General features: G+C 40.7%; 1 protein-coding gene across 1 annotated transcript in view; it reads left to right on the forward strand.

The window, feature by feature from the left end:
* Positions 1-23,180, forward strand: part of PTPN5 (protein tyrosine phosphatase non-receptor type 5) — a 67,945-nt gene that overhangs the window by 36,948 nt on the left and 7,817 nt on the right. Inside the window, exons 10-12 of the mRNA XM_063289369.1 lie at positions 3,052-3,162; positions 8,584-8,744; positions 14,641-14,754. Coding sequence (XP_063145439.1) covers positions 3,052-3,162; positions 8,584-8,744; positions 14,641-14,754 — 386 coding nt within the window. The remainder of the gene's footprint in view (positions 1-3,051; positions 3,163-8,583; positions 8,745-14,640; positions 14,755-23,180) is intronic.

Below are 23,180 nucleotides of genomic sequence, written 5' to 3' on the forward strand. Positions count from 1 at the left end.
TTGTATTTTCTCAACATTTAATTTTGTCATTAGGGAAATGTGATTCTTGTCCTGCTAGTGCTTCAGCTACAAGGATCAATGCTGATCAGAATGGGATTGCGGTAGAGCTATGTCAGCAGTTAGTTTTTCTAGAAAGGAACTTTGAAGGGTACATGAGCAGTGATGGCCTAGTGCCATGTTAAGCCCTACCAACAGAGTACCCTGCCAGCAAATTTGGTGGCCCTTGATTTCACTTGCTGAACACCTGTTTGGTTCTAGGTTAGCAACCTAGTGTATACATTGAATGCTCTCCTTGCTGACTTTTCCAATTGAACCGTAAGAATCTTGAGCATCAGACTCTTAAGATGGCTCATGAGGACTGCTTTGAGAAAACTAAAGTTTAGTTGGCAAATATTTGACCAATCATGTAGAAAAGTAGCGTACATCAGCTCTTACCAATCTAGAAAGCTTTGGGTCAACTGCCATATTTTCATTCTATTCATCTTAATTTATAGCTGTAGAGCTATAGGGTTATTACAAAGGAAATGGAAATATTACACATTTGGAGATCCCTGCACACACTTGTGCTTTACCTAAGAGACATGGCTTAATGAAGTCATTCATTATTGTTCAAAACTCTGGGACATTTCACAATTTTTCTATTAAAAAAGGATACGATTAAATTGTGTTGTGACTCAAATATAAATGTAGACTACAAGAAGAATATTTGTGTTCGCACTATATACATCAATTCTAATAATGCAAGGATTAAGGCTTCAGTACTGTAGCACTCTTGTAAAATCTAATGTGAATTGACAGACAGCCCACGGAAATGTGTGGGTGTTCTTACTTCATTTCAGCTCCTCCAAGACTGAACTATAGATAGCTACTAGCACATCTGATGGTGTGTGTTCTCCCCACACCCCACCCCAACGCACACACACCCAAGAAAGACTTGGGATTCTGTCTGTTCATCAGCAGGATAATTCTTCAACACAGAACAGAATGGGGCTGAAGTTGGTATGGCAGGAGAAGCAAAGAAAACATAGATTTTGTTTAAAATGGGCCAGACCTGTCTGGGGGCTGTGCAGGGAAAAAATCCCCTAATCCACTCCTCTGGGAGATGCAATTGAGCAGTGGCTTGGATGGTTGCTGAATGTTTTATTTATGTATTTATTTATTTATCATCATATTCCATTCTAAGCCCTCTCCCTCCTGGTCACTTGGCCCAGGGCAGCATATGAGCAGCCTATCCTATGCATCTTGCTGCACACAGACACTGATGCAACATGAGGAAAGAACAGAAACAGATACACACATGGATATAGCACAAATGTACCAGATTAGACCTCACAGATACCCAGATACCTCCTATAGCTTCATGGACCATGTAGCTCTGGAAATAGTTATTAATGCCCTCATTACCATTCATCTTGAGAACTGTAATGTGCCCTACATGGGGCTGCTTTTGAAGATGACTTGAAAACTGCAGCTGGTGCAGAATGAGACAGGCAGATGGGAAATGCTATTGTCATGTAATGCCAACTATTTCTTCTGCTGAATTTTCAGTTCTGTCCTCCCATCCGCTGGAGACTACCTATTCCACAACTGCATTTGTCCACTGTCAAACAACATTTTTATGTTAATATTTTAAGTAGGGAAATACCACATTAAATAAAATTTAAATAAAATATTGCATTAATATTTTAAGTAGGGAAAGCATGGCTTTTAGAATTTTAAGCTATGCTTAAAAGAAGGGATCAGCCTCAAAGAGATGATTTTATTGAAAGGATATTCAGCCAAACGGAATTTTCAAGCTGAAGTGCTGACGCAACTTGAGGTGCCTGATTAGATCAGGGGCCTTCACATTGCTTTGGAAAAGTCTGAAGTTGATTTGGAGGTTTGGTGGACTTTCTGTTGCTTCTGGCTTTGCAGAGCCTCATTATTTGCAATGTTTGTTCTACATATGGACACAGGTGAGGGAGGGGTATATTGGTATGAATAGCTGGTCAATTTCTTCTACTACTACCATAGGTTCTGCCTGTCAGAACACTTGGGGAAGCATTGCATGCTCTTTGTGCCTCACCTCCCCGCAGAATTTGCTTAACAAGATTCATTTGAAGGGGTGAGAAGGATTCAGATTTATCCTACAACTTTTTATAAATCAGTTTTGCTTTTTTGTGTTTTGGGGGGATGTCAAATCTTTTACCTTTCTCCAACTGCATAACCTTTTATCCTTCTTTGATTCTCTATTTTTTGGCCCTTGGTATAATTTATATTCAATTCTCTCTGGTCTATCTGCAGTTTTTCAGATCTTTCTTGTCCCATCTCTCATTTGTTCCACTCTCTCATGTATTTTAATCCTCTATTTCCTTCTCTGCTATTTGTTTGTTTGAGCTTTCTTTGTTGGGTCTAATATACTGTACTTCATGTGCTCTTGGGCAATTCTGAATTGTCCATAAAATTATGTCTTTATATCATTTTGTATTATGTACATGACAGTGATAACATAAATTTGTTTCAGTTTTTTTTTAAAGGGTTCCTGTAAAGGTTCTATCCCTGCTATTTTCATTCTGCCAAAAATTAAATGGCTTCAGGCATATTGATGCTTCTCTATTATAGTCTCAAATGGGTCTAAATTTAATGTTGTTGCCTTTGAACCCTGAATCTTACATTTGAATCTAATCTTGTCATCATCATTCAGTTGATCAAATCTGAACTGAAACTTGGTTTGAAATAGAAAACTGGTTTCTTTTGTCACTGTAATAATGACATGAGAAAATTGAATGTGCATGTGGTGGGATTTTCTCATTTATGCAGTTCTTAAACCAAGAAAACTATTGAAAATTATATATTTTATGGGAAGCAGGAGGGAGAGAGCCAAACATTCTGACTCAGGCAAAACACCACTTTACATCAGTTAATGCTTTTACTTATAGCATAACTGACCTCTGAAAACATTCTGCAGTAATTCAAATGTATACTGTATACTGTACTTTTCTTAAGCTTAATACAGCACATTTACTTTTTGCAGACTCCTGCCTTTATATCTATGATTTAATTTTTGCCTAGAAATGTACAGAATACTGGCCAGAAGAGCAGATTACCTATGAAGGAATTGAAATTACAGTTAACAGAGTCATACAAGCAGATGATTACCGGTTAAGGCTTATTACTCTAAAGGTAAGATATAAAACAAGGGTTACTCATAGACAATTAAATAAAATATTTAGCAATATTCTTTTCATTATCATGTTGATGATGTTCTTTCTAATTTCCATTCAGATAAGCAGAACATTGTTCTAGGTGTACAGCTTGGGATCCAGACGTTATAGACCCAACATATTTACAGAGCTCTAGGTTGAAGAAGGCTTTAATAATATTGATAGACATCTTAGAAAGAGTACATGTAATATAAGGCTATCAAGCTCTTTGTAAAACAGTTAGAATTATGAGTCATTCTACCCAACTGCCTACTGGTAATTTATTGCAACATACTTTGTCAATAGGCATTTCTGATCTGCTTTTGTTAGCTATTAAAAGTCTTCCTAAATGTACCTGCTTTACAACAACCTTAGTATTTGTACCATTTCATTATTTTTAACAGATTCCTGAGCAGGTTAGACATTATAGATCATCTCTATAAGATCTTTGGTGTGACTGGTATTGGTATTTTTTTATAAGAATTTTAAGTTTCAAGCAAAGATAAAAGCTACAGAAAAACAAAAAAAACTACAAAGAAAAAAAAGAAAAAACTGAAAAAGTAGAGAAATACAAGAGAAAATTTTTCAAAATTACAAAAAGAGGTGACTTCCAACTTTTAACAGCAAGGATATACAAAAATTTTCCATACTCCCTTACTCTATATTAAACCAAAATCACATTATTTCTATAAATCATTCCCTTGGCATGTTATAAAAATCACTAAATACAGTTGCTCCCTCCCCTTTTATTAAAACAAAAAAAAATATAAACCTCCTAATCAACTCCCCCCCCAAAGATGACATTTATTTATTTCCTTCCTACTACTGTTCTATACATTCCTGTCTATTATAATAAAGATCAAATTAAAAAACATATAAATTGTCTGCCATTGTACTTGATAATACAACCATTTTAATAATCTTAATCATATTAAACCCAAAACCAAACGTTTATTATTTTTTATTATACCTTAATCATCTTAATCCAAATCATTAAAGATAAATGAAATCAGCCAAACCCTAAAAGCAATCCAGATAAATATTCTTAAATCTTTATCCCACTTCAAAATAAACCAGAGCATTTACATATCCCCACAATGCACACAGAGCTTTTTTCTTAAAAAAAAAAAAAAATCAAACAGCCCAACTGCCCCCCTCAAAAACTCTGACTTCTCTTCAGGAGACCTCCCATACATAATAACCCCTTCTTTTCCATGGCATTCCATTGGAAGATCAGTTTCACTTATGGCTTGCAACTCAATCTCTCCCTTTAATTCTTCAACTAGACTATCAGAACTTCATCTAGCATTTTAACAGAAGTCCCGATCTCACTATTAGAAGAGACATTTCTGTCACTGTTAAATTCCTCAGTTTCATCCATGACATCCCCAACTAGATGACACATTTTAGACCTCATATTTTCCACAATGTCCTGAATGCCTTGCATAAAAACTTGGTAGGAATCAGAAAGAATCTGTTTAAAACTTGTTGGCAGTCAGATAAACTCTGTTTAGAATCCTTCATGTCTCAAGCAGTAGATTATGGCGTCCCCTAGAAGCTTAACCAGCAAAAGTCAAAGATATGAAAGAATTCCAAAATGTGTTTACATAAGCAAAAGTGAGATATGCAGACAGTTCCCCAGGGAAAGTAGAAGCAGAAAACTGAAAATTCAAAACAGCCAGTTCAACGTGTAGGAAAATGCTAGTATCTTTGAATTTAGTACAAAAATAATAACAGGGAGACAATTATTTACTGTCAATCCTCCTAATGTTTGGATGGAAAACAATGTCCAAAACTTAAAAAGAATTTTTTTAAAAAGTTGATCCCAAAAATAACGATAAGCACCAAGAGAACTCGCTTCTCCTTGCTGTAGAAAGTCTCTCTTAGGGTACGCATACTTAAAAGAAATATAAATTGGGTGATTTAGAAATGGGATGGGTGGCCTTAGTGTCCCTTTAAGGCTACAGTGCATGTCCTAACAGTCAGAAATCACACTGAGACGAGGAGTAGATCTCTAGTGTTTATTACTGCTACATAAAACAGAATCCTAACAAACTGAAGAAGTGTGGGAAAAACCCAGACAGATAAACCCCAAAAGTTAAGGCGGGTCTGCTCTGTGTCTCTTTGAATGGCTGCTTAATTCCTCAGTACTACGCATGCGTTTTCCCCCCTGGATAGAGGCCCCTTCCAGCTCGCCATCAGTACTCATGGCAGTGCAGCTCGGAAATGGTGATGTCCCAGCCTCCCAGCTAGCTCGTACCAGTCAAACAAGAATGCTGTTTGCGATCTTATGGGCGATTCAAGATGTTTTCCTTTTTCCGGAAAAACACTCCTGGGCTTCCGGAAAAACCTGCCTGAGCCCGAAAAAACTGCCGCATTGTCAGTTCTGCCCGCGGGCACAGCTGTTTAGTCCACCATGTCCCCACCGGAAGTCTGTCTCCCCACTGGAAGTCTGGTATTGGTATTATTATTATTATTAAATTTATATCACTGCCCATCTCATTGTTGAACCTATGTAGGGACCACATTATGGAGGTACCTGGACTCTGCAATGATCTCACAGATTGCCAGAAAACTTTCCATAGAAAATTTTATTTTCTGTAAATACAGTCATAAAAGTTTCAGTGCTGGTTCACTTAGACAGCAACACTTCTTTCATCCTCAACAAATCAATCCTTCCAAAGAGAGAGACAAATAGTTATAATTCATGCCTTTCTCTAAAACTGTATTTAAAAGTGAACTGAGTACAGAAACAAAAAATTAAGTTATAGAATCAACTTAGGCTATTTTAGCAGCCTTTTCTTTTGCCTAGAGAAGTAGAACCTTTCAATACTTACACATTCTAAGAACTTAATGGAATTTACCAGCTAAATAATATATTTTTAATCATGTATGTTTCGCAGCAACCGCCCCCCCCAAAAAAACCCAAACTGGAATAGTTTATTACAATGTTTTTAAGATAGAGGTAAACAGAAGGCTCTAAATAAAATTTAGAAAAAAACTATTTTTTCATTTTAGAAGCCTTAAGATATAGCTTTAATTCATAATCTCAATTCAAACAGCCCATTCAGCTCTGTACAATCCATTAAATTCTGTTTCTTTTCACTACGTGCTGAGCTTTTTGTCAGACAATGTTCTTAAAATGATTACTTTTTGTTTGATAGGAAAATGAAAAGCAGTGATCTTAAACTGCAAGAAGAATATTATTGTATGTGTTCCCTAACTAATACAGATCATGCTCTAATCCTGTTACCTCAGGCGCTGTCAACTAGGTGTACAGAATCAAATCAGAATCACTTCTGTTGTGTGTTCTGCCAGGAATATGAATTGTTGTCTAGTTAATAACACACATAAATTGTGTGTTATTAAGCCAGCAAAAAGATCCTTTCCAGCAGAATTGTTGGCAGAATTATGATAGACCTTTTCCTTAATGTCCATTTTTATGATGCTTAATAATCTACTTGCAATGAACAATTATTGTAATGAACAAGTATAATCTTAGTGCCCATGGAAGTAGTTATGTCTATGGAACCACATATAAGGTACTCTAAAACTTTAAAATATTCTTCATTACATAAGCCACATAGTCTGCCACTATTATGTGATTTACAGGTTTGGGTATGGATAGTACAATTTTTTTGTTTGTTTTGCCTTCAGATTTTAGCATTATGCATTTTTGTAACTCAATTCCTACACTGCAAAACTCCTTTAAAAATGATTCAGTAGTTCTTGGTGTTTCAAGGTGAAAATCAGTTTGCTGCGTAAATGTGAATGCTTCAGATGCTTCCGTAAGTGGTACTTTTGAAGGTACAGTGATTGGTCAGCACAGTGTTAACTTTCCAAGTAGTAGCTATGAAGTTGAAGCAGACATTCCAGTGACCTGTAGCTTCATGCAGGCACGTGATTAGATGACCATAAAGTGAAGCATCCACAATTAAGTTTGCCTGCCAACTGAACAACATATTTGTTGATTCAGGAGAATTTTTTTTAAAAATGTAAGCCTTATGCTTTCTGCATTGCTCATGTGGTTTATGCAAATAGAAATAGCTGTGTGTCTATCAAGATACAATTTCTGTCAGTCTACATGGACAATATAATTAAGCATGCAGCAGCTGTGACAATTCAGTATTGTCAACTGTGATTTGCTTTGATATTACTTTAGTATTGTTAGTCAATCCAGGGAACCATCTCAGGACAACAACAGAAGGAGTGCTACTGTGACATAATGTTTATTGTTTTTTATGTGCCATATTCATTAAATGTATTGTAGAAATTTGCAAATATCAATACCGGACAAAATGAAGAGGCCAACATAGCAAAATAGTGCTTAAATGCTTGATCTGTCAGTTCATTTCAGTTTCCCAAGATCAATTGAAATAGATACCTAATCTGTCAAAATAAAGGTCAACAAATACAAAATCCCCCAGGAAGAAGTATGTACTCAACTGGGGCTACAAACAGACTGCCTTTCCCCTGGGGAAGACTGTCTAGCTGGAAGGATTCATAGGGGAGAGGCCTTCCCAAGGTCCTCATGACCAAGCTGTTTAAAATAGTTAAAGGTATGGACCAGTCTTTTCAGCTGGGCTAGTTCTTATCTTTCAAAAAACTAAAGGGGTGCAACTCAGTGTAATTTCATGCCACAGAATTAAGTGAAGAGGGACAGTGGGAGGAGAGCAGAGGAGGAATAGGTGGCTCAGCCATGCTGTTTTAGAGCATATGCACATCCCCACTGCCCATATTTTTGTTTTGTTTTAGCATATCAGTGCAGTCTGAATTAACAGACAAAGCTACTTGCCAGTTGTATGATGTTACAGGAGCCAGTTTAATTAAAATTTGCATCTGTGTTCTGTTGCTGCTACAGCTGCTGTTGCTCTTGATTTATTCTAGTTATCAATAAAAAAGCCAAAGTGGCCCCAGTTTAAAGGGACTGCTTAACATGCTAGATACTGTAAGGATAATAAACAATGGGGATGGAGACTTCTGAACCAGAGACAACCGATAGGGTCTTCCTGTGTAGCTAGTCATCTCTCCTGGCTTTGTTCCCCCACTAGCTTCCTGTACAGAATTTTTAATATTCAAGCCAAAAATTCCTCACCCAAATAATCCAAGGTATTGAGTCATTCAACAGAAACCTGCAATTAATTTTTACCTAAAATTTGGAGTGCAGCTCAAGGGATTATAGGGTGCCATATTTTCAGGAGCCTTTGAACGAATGCCAGTTGATTGCATATCCCAAGGAAAGGTTTTAAAAGTCTGAGTCATTAGAAATTCTTACCTTTGGAAATTCTGGGCTGCCTCTTGAGATTCCCCTAATGAGACATGTTCTTCCTATCTAAAAAGAAATTCATGCAGTTGCCTCTTAATTTCCTTGCCTCCAGTTTTCTTGCTCGCTGTCTTACAGAACGGTGAAGAAATAAGAAACCTGAAGCACTACTGGTATACATCTTGGCCAGACCAGAAGACCCCTGATCAAGCACCACCCCTGCTACAACTGGTTCAAGAAGTGGAAGAAGCCATGCATTGTGCAGAAGAAAAGAATGCTCCAATCATTGTTCATTGCAGGTAGATGATTAAGCATCATTAAAAAGAAAGAAACGAGAGAAAAAATGATACTTAGGTAGTTTTCATATGCCACTGACACTCATTTGAAGCAGCCTTTGCTTATAATGCTGTATACAATACTGAGCTTTGCCTTTAGTTTTTCTTTGACATTTTGGATGTACCTTTTCTATGTGTCCACTCCTAATATTCTAGTAAGGCCATATTCCCTACATCTAATCTGGTATTGCTCAGAGGCACCAATATTTCCATGTTAGGCTGCCTTGTAAATGGGATATGATCTGACTCCCTGGGTGCCTGTTATGCAGTGCAGGTGGAATGTGAACCCTGTGGCCAGTTCATGTTTTAATCATAGGCTTATTTTGTATTTTTACTGAGCAGTCCTGGACCTGGTTCACAAGGTGAAGTTGTGGTCATTCCCCATCACTCACTTCTCTTCCTCTACCCAGTTTGTCCAATGTAATGTGCTGCAGGTACCAAAGATGTATGTGCATGAAAAATAATGAGCAGAGATCAGCAAAAACAAAAAGTCTCAATCATAAATTATAAATGCAAATCAAATATTAAAACATCCCCACATAAAGAGCTCTATCGCACCACAACACTTGGGGATGGTAGCCATCCCTGACTAAAAGCGAGTTCACTCCACCTTTCCTTTGAGACAATGTCACCCAGGAGTACTTTCAGAATTACTTTTTGGAACTTCCTGGAAGACAGGGAGCATGGCAGGCAGGCAGTCAGTCCGTCAGGGAGAAGCTGTCCCCCTTGCCAGTAAGCAGAGGTCATGAGCTATACACACACAGATGCATTGCTTTCTAAGAAGACCCTGACACTTTGGAGGAGCCATTTATGATGCTCCATTACATATTGCCACTACTGGGTGTGCCAAGGAAGCCCCCGATTATAAATGCAATAAACAGATTTCATAGAAATCTTTACAGGACTCATGAGCACATACTGGTTAATTCCACTATTAGCAAAATACTGAAGAGAACTATATAATTTGAAGCATAACCTTCGCAAATAAGTTTCTGACTTACTCATTTTTCATATAAGTGGACTTTGTAAGCAGAAAGGAACATTTATGTTTTAAAGCTAAATTCATTTTTAGTAAGATTACAAAATGAAGTCTTGCATAATGAATATTCATCTTATTATGCAAGATTGCTGTAAGTACCCCTTGTACAAGCAGATTATGGATGATGGGAGAAAAGTATAATGAGTCTCTGTAGCATTTTTCATAAACATAAGCCATGTGAGAACATAATGTGCTATTACAGTGTCTAAAGCAGTAATAAAATGCCAGATTTTTTTCTGAATATTCTAAAAGTATATTTTTTTCTGGCATAATGCAGTCAGGTAGCTATAATATTTTGCTGTCTAAATTCAGTATTTCTCTTTTAACAGTTTAACTTGCATCGCTTTAAATTTTCATTAACATAACATTGTACAATCTACATCTGAAGGCATATCATTTGCAACATTCTTGCAGTGTTTATGTATTCCTTTTCATTTTTTTCCTTAGAGACTGCATTTATAGCATTAATTTCCATTCTTCTATATATCATCAGCATTCCCATACTCTAACAGACTCCATCTAGCATTTCCTCATTTTAGTTTCATCCCAAATCATTTCATCACTTTTAATTTTAATTCCATTCCCTGCTTGTGTCTCCTTGTTTAGCCTTCTTCACTCACTTCCAAAACAATTTTAATATCTATCAAAATTGCTCTGCCACTTTTAATCTTAATCCTTCCTTGTTCTCTTCAAGTACATTCATCTCAATTATCTTTTTCTTTCTGTACACATTGTACCAGTGTTTCTCAACCTTGGCAACTTCAAGCTGTATGGACTTCAACTCCCAGAATTCCTCAGCCAGCATGGCTGGCTGGGGAATTCTGGGAGTTGAAGTCCATACAGCTTGAAGTCCACACAGCTTGAAGTTGCCAAGGTTGAGAAACACTGCATTATACAACATACTTCTCTCACACTTAGTTTTTGCAGCAATCACCTGTAGCCTCTTCCTCTTCATCATTCCAACAAACATCCTTTTACATACTTCCCTTTAACGTAATCCCATATACATCTTGACACTTTGCAGTGTAATTCTTCTCACTGTGTTCCAATCAGGTTCCACAATCTTTTTCCTTACACCCACTTTCCATTCGTTTTATCAGGAAACTAATACTTTTTCATACAGGACTCACTTTCTCTTCCTGCAGTCATTCTGTTTCCACTTCATTTTCTTCTTTTTCTTCCATTTCCATTTTTTCCCAAAATACATAATAGTCTGTCTCACTTTCAGAACCTCTCTTCACTCTTACATTTTTCACTAGTTCTCTCAGTCTTTCACCAAAAGTGATCAAATCAATCATTCTTTTAGATTATAATCATTCCTACCAACATGTATTTATGAATTGTGTGTGTGTGTCTGTGCGCGCGTGTGCCTTTCAGTCAGTATTGACTCCTGGTGACTCCCTGGACTAGTCCCTGCAGTTTTTTGGCAAGGTTTTTCAGAAGTGGTTTGCCATTGCCACCTTCCTAGGGCTAAGAGGGAGTGACTGGCCCAAGGTCACCCAGCCGGCTTTCATCCCTAAGACAGGACTAGAACTCATAGTCTCCTAGCTTCTAGCCTGGTGCCTTAACCACTACACCAAACTGGCTCTCTGTGAATAAACTTGTACTCAAACCACATAATTGAAACAAATAGACTTTTTTCTAAGCAGATACTCATAAAACAGTCACTATTCTAATTTATTCTTGGGGCTTTGAATGGTCAGTCACTTTTTCTGCTCACTCTCATGTTCTTCACACTTATCTGTTCATGCCAACTAAGAGAATATTTATTTCACCTGGTCTGCATTCATTCATAATATTGCACAATTTTCCTCAAAACTCATCTCTGATTGTTTAGTTATCAACATTTATTGGAGTGTAACATGCAGCTATTCCCAACTTATGGGTTCCTACTTTTGTATACATCCTCAACACCCTAGACAATACTAATTCATATTTTCATACATATTTTTAGCCATTTCATTCATATTTAAACCTACACCTTCACTTCCCTGCATTAATTCATCAACTGTACCCCATAAGATCAAATCACCTTCATTCAGGTCTATTACTTGTTTTGCTTTTCTCTTAGTTTCATAGATATACAGTGTATCACTTTTTCTTTACTCAGTTTCATTTGTTCATTTATGCTTTATGCTAGTTCATTTATAATTTATTTTACCATTTATTCTTTCCACACCCAAGCCACAGTTTTCCTTAAGCCATGATCATTATCAAATGGGGACATGGTCAATCAAAGCTTTCACATAAAGCTTTTTAGTAATACAGAAAAAATATAGACTATGTTCACTTCACTTACCCCTTGAATTGTTCCCACTGGGAGCCAGTGTAGCTTACAAAGCAGTGGTGTTACATAGTCATACCATGGTTTGCTCCAAACTGCATGCACTACTACATTCTGGACCAGTTGTAGCTTTTGAAAGGTCTTCATGGGCATCCTATGTAGAGCAAATTGCAGTAGTCTAAGTGGGAGGTGACTAAGGCATGAATTGAGCAGAGCCTCCAAATCCAGGAATGCGTACACAAAGTAGATTTATACAAAGGCCCTCCTGGTACACATGCTCTTTGACCATGAACCCAAGAGGAACACATAAAAACACATAGAGAGAGATTGTGTACCATCTGTGTCTAGGGGAGTGCTACCCCATCCAAGTCAAAAATAGAAAGTCTCCAGAACTGGGAGGCCCTAAAACCCACAGCCACTCAGTCTTGCTAGGATTGAGTCAAAGCCTGTTCTTCTTCATCCAGACCCTCACAGCCTCCAAGCACTGGGAAAGAATCTGAACAGCATCTCTTGGACAGCCCAGGGCAGAGATGTACAGCTGAGTATCATCAGTGTACTGATGGTACTTAAACTCATGCTGATGGATGTCCTCACCAGACATTAACTAGGAGTGGGGAGAGAGTCATGCCCTCACAATGCAGGAATTTAGGGCTGGACCTCTCCCTTCCTTAACGCTGGGTGGAACCAATCTCAGAAGTGAAGCCAATTTAGTGGCCTGCTAGGACCAACTGAATTGGAGCAGAGCTTATAACACAGCTGAGAAGCTGGCACAGAAAAAGATTATCTTTAAAATAGCTTCAATGAGCATGCCAGAGAAATACAGGTTATGGATCTTACACATGCAGCCCTCCCAAGCATAAAGAATCACAAGCTTAGACATATTAGAAGTAAAAGAATCTCTTACTGACTTTATTGTTGCTTCTGCTACATCCATCTTGGTGGAAAAGATGAAGTTCCTTTGTTCTTCTTTCCTTTCTAAATACTTAGTTTTGCCCTAAACTCTCAGCCCTGCAGCTGCCAAGAGAACATGGAAGAAAGGGGAATTCCAGGCCCACCACATGGTGCCCAGAATGGAAGAGAGCAGCACACATCCATGTGCTTGCTTCTGGTGGAGAAGAAGGAAGAGAGGAAGTGGGAGTGGCAACAAACAGCTTCCTCAGATTTGCATTGTGGGACAACTCAATTTACATGTTAATTCACATGCAAATGAGGCATGCTGGATTTGCCAGAACTTCCAACAAGGAGGAGGAAAAGAATTACTGCAAAACTATGCTTCCTGCTCCCAACCCCCAGAAGAATACTTTAATCTGGGTGGGACCCCAATTAAAATACACTGTATGAACTATTAATGTGATTAATAGGAAGTATTAATATGGAATTAAATGCAATACAAAATCTTTGTATGAGAGCAGTATATATTTCTGAAGTTATTTCCAAAAAAGAATAGTATGATGTGTATGTATATACATATTACTGAGGGGAAAAACCCATCAAAACTAACATCTGTACATCTGCGTAGAATGACCACATCAGTTGCATTTCTTCTTCCTGGGGACATAGCTGCTGGCCCAAATTATTTAAGTGACAGTGAATGGAAGGTCATCTAAGAAGCTTTCAGCAGAGCTAAAGACTTGCAAAATGGGAGTAGTTCTTGGACCATGAAGTAATTGTTATTTGCTGCTTCTGTTATTTAAAATGACTTGTTGACATATAAAGTCTGACAGAAACCAGATGCCTCACATAACATCTCTCTGGCATTGTACCCTGTAACATTTTATCCAATAAAACTGCTAACCTTTTACTGAAATAATACTGGGCCAATGGTAAAAGCATTTTATTTCATTCTGCTGCGTTTTTGTCCCATAAATTAGAACTAGGTAAGAGAACATAAGCTCATTAAAGTGTCTTTTCATATGCCTGCTTCACATTCAGTCTATGGATTGGGTAGCACTTCTATCCAGCTTCACACATATTCTAGAATAACAGCCCTCCACCACACACCTACCTTACTCAGTAGTTTATGGCCAAAGAAAAATATGCAAGAAGCCAAAAGGCCACCATATGTGTACACATGGACAAGAAACCCCTTTGAGCAAGCAAGGAGTTTCAATCTAGTAAAGCAGTGTTTCTCAACCTTGGCAAGTTTAAGATGAGTGGACTTCAACTCCAGAATTCCCAAGCCAATGGCTGGCTGGGGAATTCTGGGAGTTGAAGTCCACCCATCTTAAACTTGCCAAGATTGAGAAACACTGTAGTAAAGACTTCTGTTCCTATACTCAACCAGTACTGTCTGAAATAAAACTAATCATTTCCTAAAATTTGAGAATATATGGCAGGGCTAAAGAGCCATTAGTTCAGTCTTCCATTTTGACTCTTTGACTTCTGAACCCACTCATGGTGCTATAACCCCCTGTGGCCTTGTTTAAAAAGCTCATGAACTCGGTCCCAGATGGAAAAGACACAAAGGAGGTTTTCTAAACAATGCCCTGTCTTTTGGAAGATCTTTGTCTTCACTTTCTATTACTCTCTCTGGCCAGTGCAGGGATTGGGAGAACAGGCTGTTTTATTGCTACCAGCATTTGCTGCAAACAGTGGAAAAATGAGGGTGTGGTTGACATACTCAGAACAACATGCCAACTACGACTAGACAGGTAAGAGAGTTTTTCTGCTAAAATCAAGTCTGGTGTAGCCTTCCCCTAACTGGTGCCTCCCAGTTGTCTTGGCCAGGTTGGTTGGGAATAATGGGAATTATAGTCCAACAGATTTTGTAGGCATCAGATTGTGGAAGGGTTAATTCTTAATCCAGCACTCAGTAACATTTATTATTTTGTAATATGTAAACAGGTATTGGCTTCAGAATAAAGTTGTGAATGTATAAATCATTTGCATGGGAAGAATTAGGGACTTGATTGCAAAATATTATAGTTTTAAGAAAATGTTGATTCTTGAATTTTAAACTTTTCTGAATAGTTGATTTTATTCCACTTAATTTTATTCCTTGTATTTCTTTTTTTATTGTTTAAGAACACAGTGAATTAAACTGGGCTTTTAATTAATCTTAGAATGAATTATGTCTTTTCCAATTTTGAATTCAGTGAGATCAACTTTATTTCCAAAACAATTACTTGCCAAATTAAAGCTTAATCTTCTGTGTTAGTTAATTCAGTGGTACTTTCTGCAAAGTAATCCTGGCCTATGTTAGACTGGTAACATATTAAATAGACAAAATAAATTTGGCTCTATGTGTGTAAGGAAAATGAATATATTTTAAATTTGTTTATCTAAACCAAGGATCTGCAGCTCCATTTGGAGGGTGGGGATCAACGTTATAGCCAGAATGCCACATAAATAATGTAATCTGCTGGATTCTTCCCAAGTAAATCAGAAGCAGAAGGAACAGCTGCAGAGTAGTACGAGAGCAGACGAGATGGGAAGAGCAGATCTAATTGCAATGCCACTCTCAAGGGATTTGGATCTTCCAGGGGACCACAGAACATCATCTAGCCTGCCATTTGTTTATTCATTTCACCCATGCAGGAACACTTCTATCAACACCTGTGAGCCTCTAAACCAGTGTTTCTTAACCTTGGCAGCTTTAAGATGTGTGGACTTCAACTCCCAGAATTCCCCAGCCAGCATTTCTGGGAGTCGAAGTCCACACATCTTAAAGCTGCCAAGGTTGAGAAACACTGCTCTAAACACAGCAGGGAGTCAGAAATATTGAATACACTGCCTATTCAAAATGACAATCAGACTCACACAGGTATTCTATGGATATCTAATTTAATAATGAATAGTATGCAGAAACACAGGCAAAGCTGAGAATACTAAAAGCACGGGATTTCTCCCAATTAATTCCTGAGCAATCTCAAACCCCTCCCCCCAGAGTCAGTACAATTCCATTCCCTTGCAGGTGTTCCTAAAGGCTGCTGGCAGTCTTTGGGTAATGTCCTTGACCAGTTAAGATAGCCCAAACATGCATTCCTTTCAACTCACATCATGCAGCTCACTGCCTGGCACCAAGGAGCAGTAGCAGCCCCCTCCTGTACAACCACATGTGTCAGCACCAGCATGGCATGGGAACTCGCGATGTTTCAGGAACATTGGAACAGGAACCATGACACTGGCGATACATCTAAGGCATAGTGTAATGATTGCCTATCCTAAAAGACCATCAGACTCATGAACAGGTTCATAAAGATATCTGATTTATTAAAGAATAGTATGCAGGATCACAAAGAAAGCTGAGAATGGAAAAAGTGTGCCAAATGCAAACTAAAAAACCCTCGGTACAAACGAGATCCCTCCCACCGTAGAATCTTCTCAGGCTCACAATCCCAGGTGCCCCTAACGGCTCCTGATGGTCCTTGGGAAAAGTCCTTGAGCAGAGCACATAACCCAAACACATTCCACTGTAATGAACACAGATACAGAGCTTGGCACAATGTTTCACAGCAGCTCCCTCCCAACAGAAATGCACGTCAGCACCATGGCATGTGAAACGTTACGATGTACAGTGCACATTGAAACAGTGAACATGACATACCACCCCCCCAAAAGAAAGAAAACTCTAAGTGACAGGCTTCAAAGGGTAAGCTAAGTGGAAATGGTTAACTAAATCAGGAGCATTAACGTGGCGAGCAGGCACCCATTCAGGATGAGGAAAGTGTTTCCAGCAGATCAGGTACTGGAGGGTGCCTTGAAGCTTGCGAGAATCAATGACCTCCTTGACTTCAAAGTGTTGTTGCCCGTCAATCATGATCAGAGCAGGAGGAGGAGGTTGGGGATGCCAGTGGGAAGAGTGGTGGACAGGCTTGAGCAGGCTGCAATGGAAAACAGGGTGCAAGCTTTTCAAATTGTGAGGCAAGTCCAACTTAACAGTAACTGGATTGACAATACCAACAATAGGGAAAGGACCAATGAATTTGGGAGCAAGCTTTTTCGAGGGCTGTGGGGACTTTATGAATTTGGTAGAAAGATAAACCTGATCCCCAATTTTGAAATCATGTTGCACAGAACGGCATTTATCGGCTTGGAATTTGTAAGCAGACTGGGCATCAGCCAAAGCCTGCTGAATCACCGGCCAGGAATCAGCCAGCTGAACAGCCCAGTCAGAGGCAGAACAGGACTGGGGAGGGGTTTGTGGCAGCTCAGGGATGGGAACAAAGTCATGACCAGAAACCACACGAAAAGGGGTATGCCCAGTGCTCTGATGGACAGCATTGTTGTAAGCCACCTCAGCAAAGGGCAACAAATCAACCCAGTTGTCCTGATGGTAATTTATGTATGCCCTTAGGAATTGTTCAAGGGTAGAGTTCAAAACCTCCGTAGATCCGTCAGTCTCAGGATGCGATGATGTGGACAACGCCTGTTTGGTGCCAATCAATTTTAAAAATGATTTCCAAAACTGGAAAGTAAACTGTGTCCCGCGGTCGCTGACCAAACGGGAGGGGCTACTGTGGAGATGGTAGATGTGGATGAGAAAGAGGCGGGCCAATTGCAGGGCCGACGGGATGGACGCACATGGAATGAAATGGGCTTGTTTGGAGAAAAAATCTTTCACAACCCAAATGACAGTTTTCTTCTAACTAGGAGGCAGGTCCACAATAAAATCCATAGAAATCTCCTCCCAGGGACGGGATGGGCTGGCCGTTGGCTGCAGAAGCCCCTGTGGTTTACCCCCTTTTTGCTTTGACATGGCACAAACAGGACAGGAAGCAACACAGTCTTTTACGTCACGCCTTAAGGTCGGTCACCAAAATTGATGGCGAACCAAATGCAAGGTTTTGACAAAACCAAAGTGTCCAGCAAGTTTGTCATCATGGGAACGCTGCAAAACATCAGCCCTCAAAGTTTCAGGCACATAAAGGTGGTGTTCCACCCACGCCAGACCGTTTTCAAAAGAAACATTGTCTCTATTAGCTAGCAACCAAGTGTCAGATTTCAGTGCCTGGAGAAAGTCCTTTTGTAACTAACAAGGAACTTGCATTTTCCGCTTCCCAGACAGAGCTGGGGGTGGGGTTGCCTGCACACAGGTCTGGCTCCAGGTGATGGCAACCAAGCCCAGTTGTGGTTCAATGAGAGCAGTCCCAACTATATCTGCCACGTGGTCAGAGTCCTGAGGCAAACATGACAAAGCATCGGCCAGAAAGTTTTTCTTTCCTGGAATAAATTTTAACTGGAAGTTAAAGTGACTAAAAAATTGAGCCCAGCGAATTTGTTTAGGACTGAGACGCTGTGGGGTGCGGAGGGCTTCCAAATTCCTGTGATCAGTCCAAACCTCGAAAGGGCATTTAGCACCTTCCAGGAGGTGACGCCATGCTTCTAAAGCAGTTTTTACAGCAAAAGTCTCTTTTTCCCAAACATGCCACCGTCGTTCAGTTTCAGAAAATTTTCTGGACAGATAAGCGCAGGGTTTTAAGTGATTTTCAGAATCTTTCTGTAACAATATAACCCCAATTAAGAAGTCAGAAGCATCAACTTGGACCACAAAGGGGCGGTCAGGATCGGGGTGCTGTAAAATAGGCTCAGCAGTGAAAAGGGTTTTTAACTTTTCGAATGCTGCCTGGCATTCAGGTGTCCAATTCAGCACTGCCCCGATGTCATGAGTAAGGATGGCGAGCAGGGGGCTCCCTTCCATACTGTTAAGCGCATGCGTAGCACTGAGGAATTGGTGAGCCATTCCAAGAGGCACAGATTGGGACCGCCTTAACCTGCGGGGTTTATATGGCTGGGTTTTCCCACGTTTGTTCAGTTTGTTAGGATTACTGTTATGTATTAGCAATAAAACATTAGAGACCAGTTCCATGTCTCAGAGTGTTTCCTGGGAGTCAGGGCACCCAGGACTTTTCACCTTGCATGTCTCTCCCAAGCCCTTGGTACGTAGTAAGTCAGTAAGGGGCAAAGCAATCTCAGCAAATCCCTGGATAAACTGCCGATAGTAATTACTGAACCCTAAGAAACTTTGTAATTGCCTCCGGGTGCAGCGGCATTCCCAACTTAAAATCACCTGAATTTTTTCAGGGTCCATCTCAATGCCATTGTCAGATGCCCTATAGCCTAGATAGTCAAGTTGGGTTTTGTGAAATTCACATTTGGAAAGCTTGGCATAGAGTTTGGCATCTCTAAGCTTGCTTAACACCTGTTTGAGGAGGCGTTCATGTTCCTCCTCAGTTTCAGTGTAAATGAGAACATCGTCCAAATAAACCAGGACCCCTTTAAACAAATGATCATGTAACACTTCATTAATCAATTGCATGAAGACCCTGGGTGCCCCTGCTAACCCAAAAGGGAGGACTTTCTACTGAAATGAACCCAATGGGCAATTAAAAGCAGTTTTCCATTCGTCTCCAGCTCGTATGCGGATGCGAAAATAGGCTTCACGAAGGTCGAGCTTGGAAAAAATCTTGCCCTTGGACAAATGGGCTAACATGTCTTTCATTAGTGGCAGAGGATATTTGTTGCAGATCGAGATGGAATTTAACCCCCGATAGTCCGTACAAAGTCTAAGTGTGCCATCCTTCTTTTCACTGTAGGGGCTTGGTAAAACCCATCCTTAAAAGTCAGAGTTCTGTGTTCCCAGTTTATATATGGGCTTCGATAGGTCAACCAGGGAATCCCCAGAATTACCAAGGGATTGCCAACAGGTGCCACTACAAATTTTAAAGACTCACGGTGGCTGCCCATTTGCATCGCGACAGTTCCAGTGAAATGAGTTGCCGCCGCCCCCCCCGCCCCCCCCCCCACCGTTGAACCATCCAACTGTGTGAAGATCAAAGGCTGCTGGAGGGGAAAGCTAGGCAGGTCCAAAGCAGCAACCAGATCAGGGTGAATCATACACCTGGAACACCCAGAGTCAACTAAAGCCCAGACTTCTGTAGTCTTAGTGCAGGAGCCCAATTTCACTTTTACTGCTAGAGTTGGACAGTCAGCACTCACCATAGCATCTTCACACCCATCCTCCTCCACCTGCCCGCAGGCACTTTTCAAGGCAGGTGGCTGGCATTTCCCGCTGGTTCCTTAAGTCATCTTCAACCTCTCCCGAGAAGTAGGGTACTTCTTCAGCGTCGGTCGCCCCCTTGGCTGCCGTCATCCACCGCGATGAGGGCAGTGATTTGGCCGGCAGTTTGCCCACTCGGTCTCCAGCCTTGGCTTTTGGGCAATCAGCTGCTTGGTGCCCTTTCTTTCCGCATCGGAGACACTGACCCTTTGCATAGCGCCGATCTCTCTCCTCTTCCCAGGCTCTGTAGCCTGGCCGGGTAGCAGTTGCGGCACTTCGGGGTCCCCTCATGGTGGCTGGTTGCTTTTCAGGTTGTTTGGTTTGCATGTAGGTATGTTGGGCATGCTCAGCCTTGCCGGCCAGACAGATCCATTCGTACAATGACTCTAGGTCATCTCTACACAACGCCCACTGCAGGACGTCCCTGTTGAATCCCTCTTTAAATCGTTCTATTAAGGTTGACTGAGACCAGTGGGTAATTTTCCCAGCTAAAGCCTTAAACTCCAGGGCATAATCAGCTACAGACAGTTGGCCCTGGATAAGATCCTTCAGTGCCCTTTTAGCCCTTGCTTTGGCTAGCGGATCTTCAAAATGCAGCTTTAACACCCACATAAATTCCTCAAAATCCTCAAGCTCAGAGGAGCTAGCCTCGCTTAATTGAACATACCAGTCAGCTGCTCCTCCCTTCAGCTTGGTGGCAATGGCAGTTATTTTAGCCTCTTTGGAAGGGAAGCAGGGTCCAAACTGTTTCATATAACTTTTAGCATTAGTGAGGAAGAAAGACAACTTAGTTGGATCCCCGTCAAACTTGACAGAAAAGTCTTTCACCCCCACTCCTGTTGGAGCTGAATTAGTGGCTGCTTGAGTGGTTGGGCCCCAGGTTACAGTAGTTCTCCTGTCTCGGGGTGGGGACACTGATGGACGGGCTCTGTGGGGTGGAGATTTATCCCGGCTTTGTCTCCGGCCCCGCTCCGCAGGTGGTCCGGGTGAGGGGATGGAGGATGATTGCGTGGAGCTGGAATCTCCTTTGCGCCTCGGCTGCCCCCCCCCCCATGACAGAGACAGGGCTTTTAGCATGTACTCCATCGATTCTAATTTGGCCTCTACCACTCTTAGCCTTTCAGGGGTTTGAGATTCCTCCCTCCCTCGCGCGTTAGGCTGACTCCCTTCTGATACCGTGGTAGATTCTACATTTGGGGCCAGTGGGAACCGATAGTTCCAGGACACCTGGGACATCCCTGGCTGGGGTTCTCCCATTTCATCCCAGGTGATCAACTCTGCAGGCGATTCACTGGGTGCCGGTTGCTTTGGTGCTCTCCCATCTTCGGATCCCTCTCCCTCCAGGCTGGAACTTGAATGCTGCCATGAAGCTGAAGGTTCTGGGGTGAGGCTCCGTTCTTCGCTCCTGACCGTTGACTCGGGCATCAAGCTAGTTGGCTCCTCAAGTCTCCCGGTCATGGGTTTGGCTTTGGCCATCGTTAACTGCTTTCCCTCACAAGAAATTAATCCTGGCAGGAGCTAACGGTACAACTTTGGTGATTCTCAGCTTTATGTAATGATTGCCTATCTTAAAAGACCATCAGACTCATGAACAGATTCATAAAGATATCTGATTTATTAAAGAATAGTATGCAGGATCACAAAGAAAGCTGAGAATGGAAAAAGTGTGCCAAATGCAAACTAAAAAACCCTCGGTACAAACGAGATACCTCCCCCCATAGAATCTTCCCAAGCTCACAATCCCAGGTGCTCCTAACGGCTCCTGATGGTCCACGGGAAAAGTCCTTGAGCAGAGCACATAACCCACACACATTCCATTGAAATGAACATAGATACAGAGCTTGGCACAAGGTTTCACAGCAGCTGCCTCCCAACAGAAACGCGCGTCAGCACCATGGCATGTGAAACGTTACGATGTACAGTGCACATTGAAACAGTGAACATGACACATAGTAGATATAAATGGGTATTCCCAAACTCTGGAAAGTTCAGTATTGAGAGTTTACATTTATGACCCCAGAAACACGTTTTTGCAGCCATGAGAATCCCCCCACCTGATAACATGGCTATGTTTTTTCTTTGATTATTTTAAAAGGCAATGTGGTTTCCTTTGATTTGGAGGGGGGGAAAGTCACAATACTTGATGTTTTGAGAGCAAGACCAGATATAAACTTAATATATGAATATTAAGTATCTGAATATACTTTTCTTGGCTTCCTTCAACTATAAGGTTTTGCCCTTCCTGATTTCATTTAGAAAAATGCTTAAAAGCAAGTTCTTCTGAAGAGCATTTATAAACTGAGATTATACATCTGTGTGTATTGTATTCTGTCATTGTTGGTGATTGAATTTTTTATGTTTATTGCCTCCTCCTCCTTCCCTGTATTTACATGGATGTTTTAAATGCTATTAGACTACATTAATTGCTAAAAGTCATGATTAAATTGTGGCTGTATACAAATGGAATAAAGTAGTAAATAAAGTATATAATGCCAGTAGACAGCAGTGTCCACAATGAATCATCCAAATGACAACATGTATGCAATCACATTATCGCATAAATGATACCATTAGGTACTTGTATTCCAACATCTGACACAAATACCTAAGACACAGCATTTGCGTAATATTGTCATGTGCATGTTTTTGCCCCCTTTGTCCCCCATCCCATGAATACTTGAGCTAGCTTATGTCAGGCTCTGCCTGCTAACCAGTAAAGACACAGACACTAGCATGAGCTTAGGTTCTGGCTTTATTGATAAAACAGAGTGCATGCCTTTAAAAAGCTGAGTGAGGGGAGTGCGCCAGAACGGGATTTAAATAGCCCACACCGGTCAGCGCTCCACCCCACCTTATTCCAGGTGCATCCCACGAGCCCCACCGGTTTCGTCCTTGATAGGTGAGGGGTCATGCGGCCCCCTCCTGTGCCCCAGGCGTTGCCTCGATCGCCTTCCTGACCGGTGATGGTTCATTGCCAGGCGATCAGGCTCTTAATCTTTTTGACAGCTCGGGCGTGCCTCTCTGTTTGTCTTGTCAATTACCTCTTTGCAACTTTGTATCCTTATCTTCTGCGCCACC

The sequence above is a fragment of the Candoia aspera genome, chromosome 1 (assembly GCF_035149785.1).
Source record: "Candoia aspera isolate rCanAsp1 chromosome 1, rCanAsp1.hap2, whole genome shotgun sequence".
Taxonomy (NCBI): Eukaryota; Metazoa; Chordata; class Lepidosauria; order Squamata; family Boidae; genus Candoia; species Candoia aspera.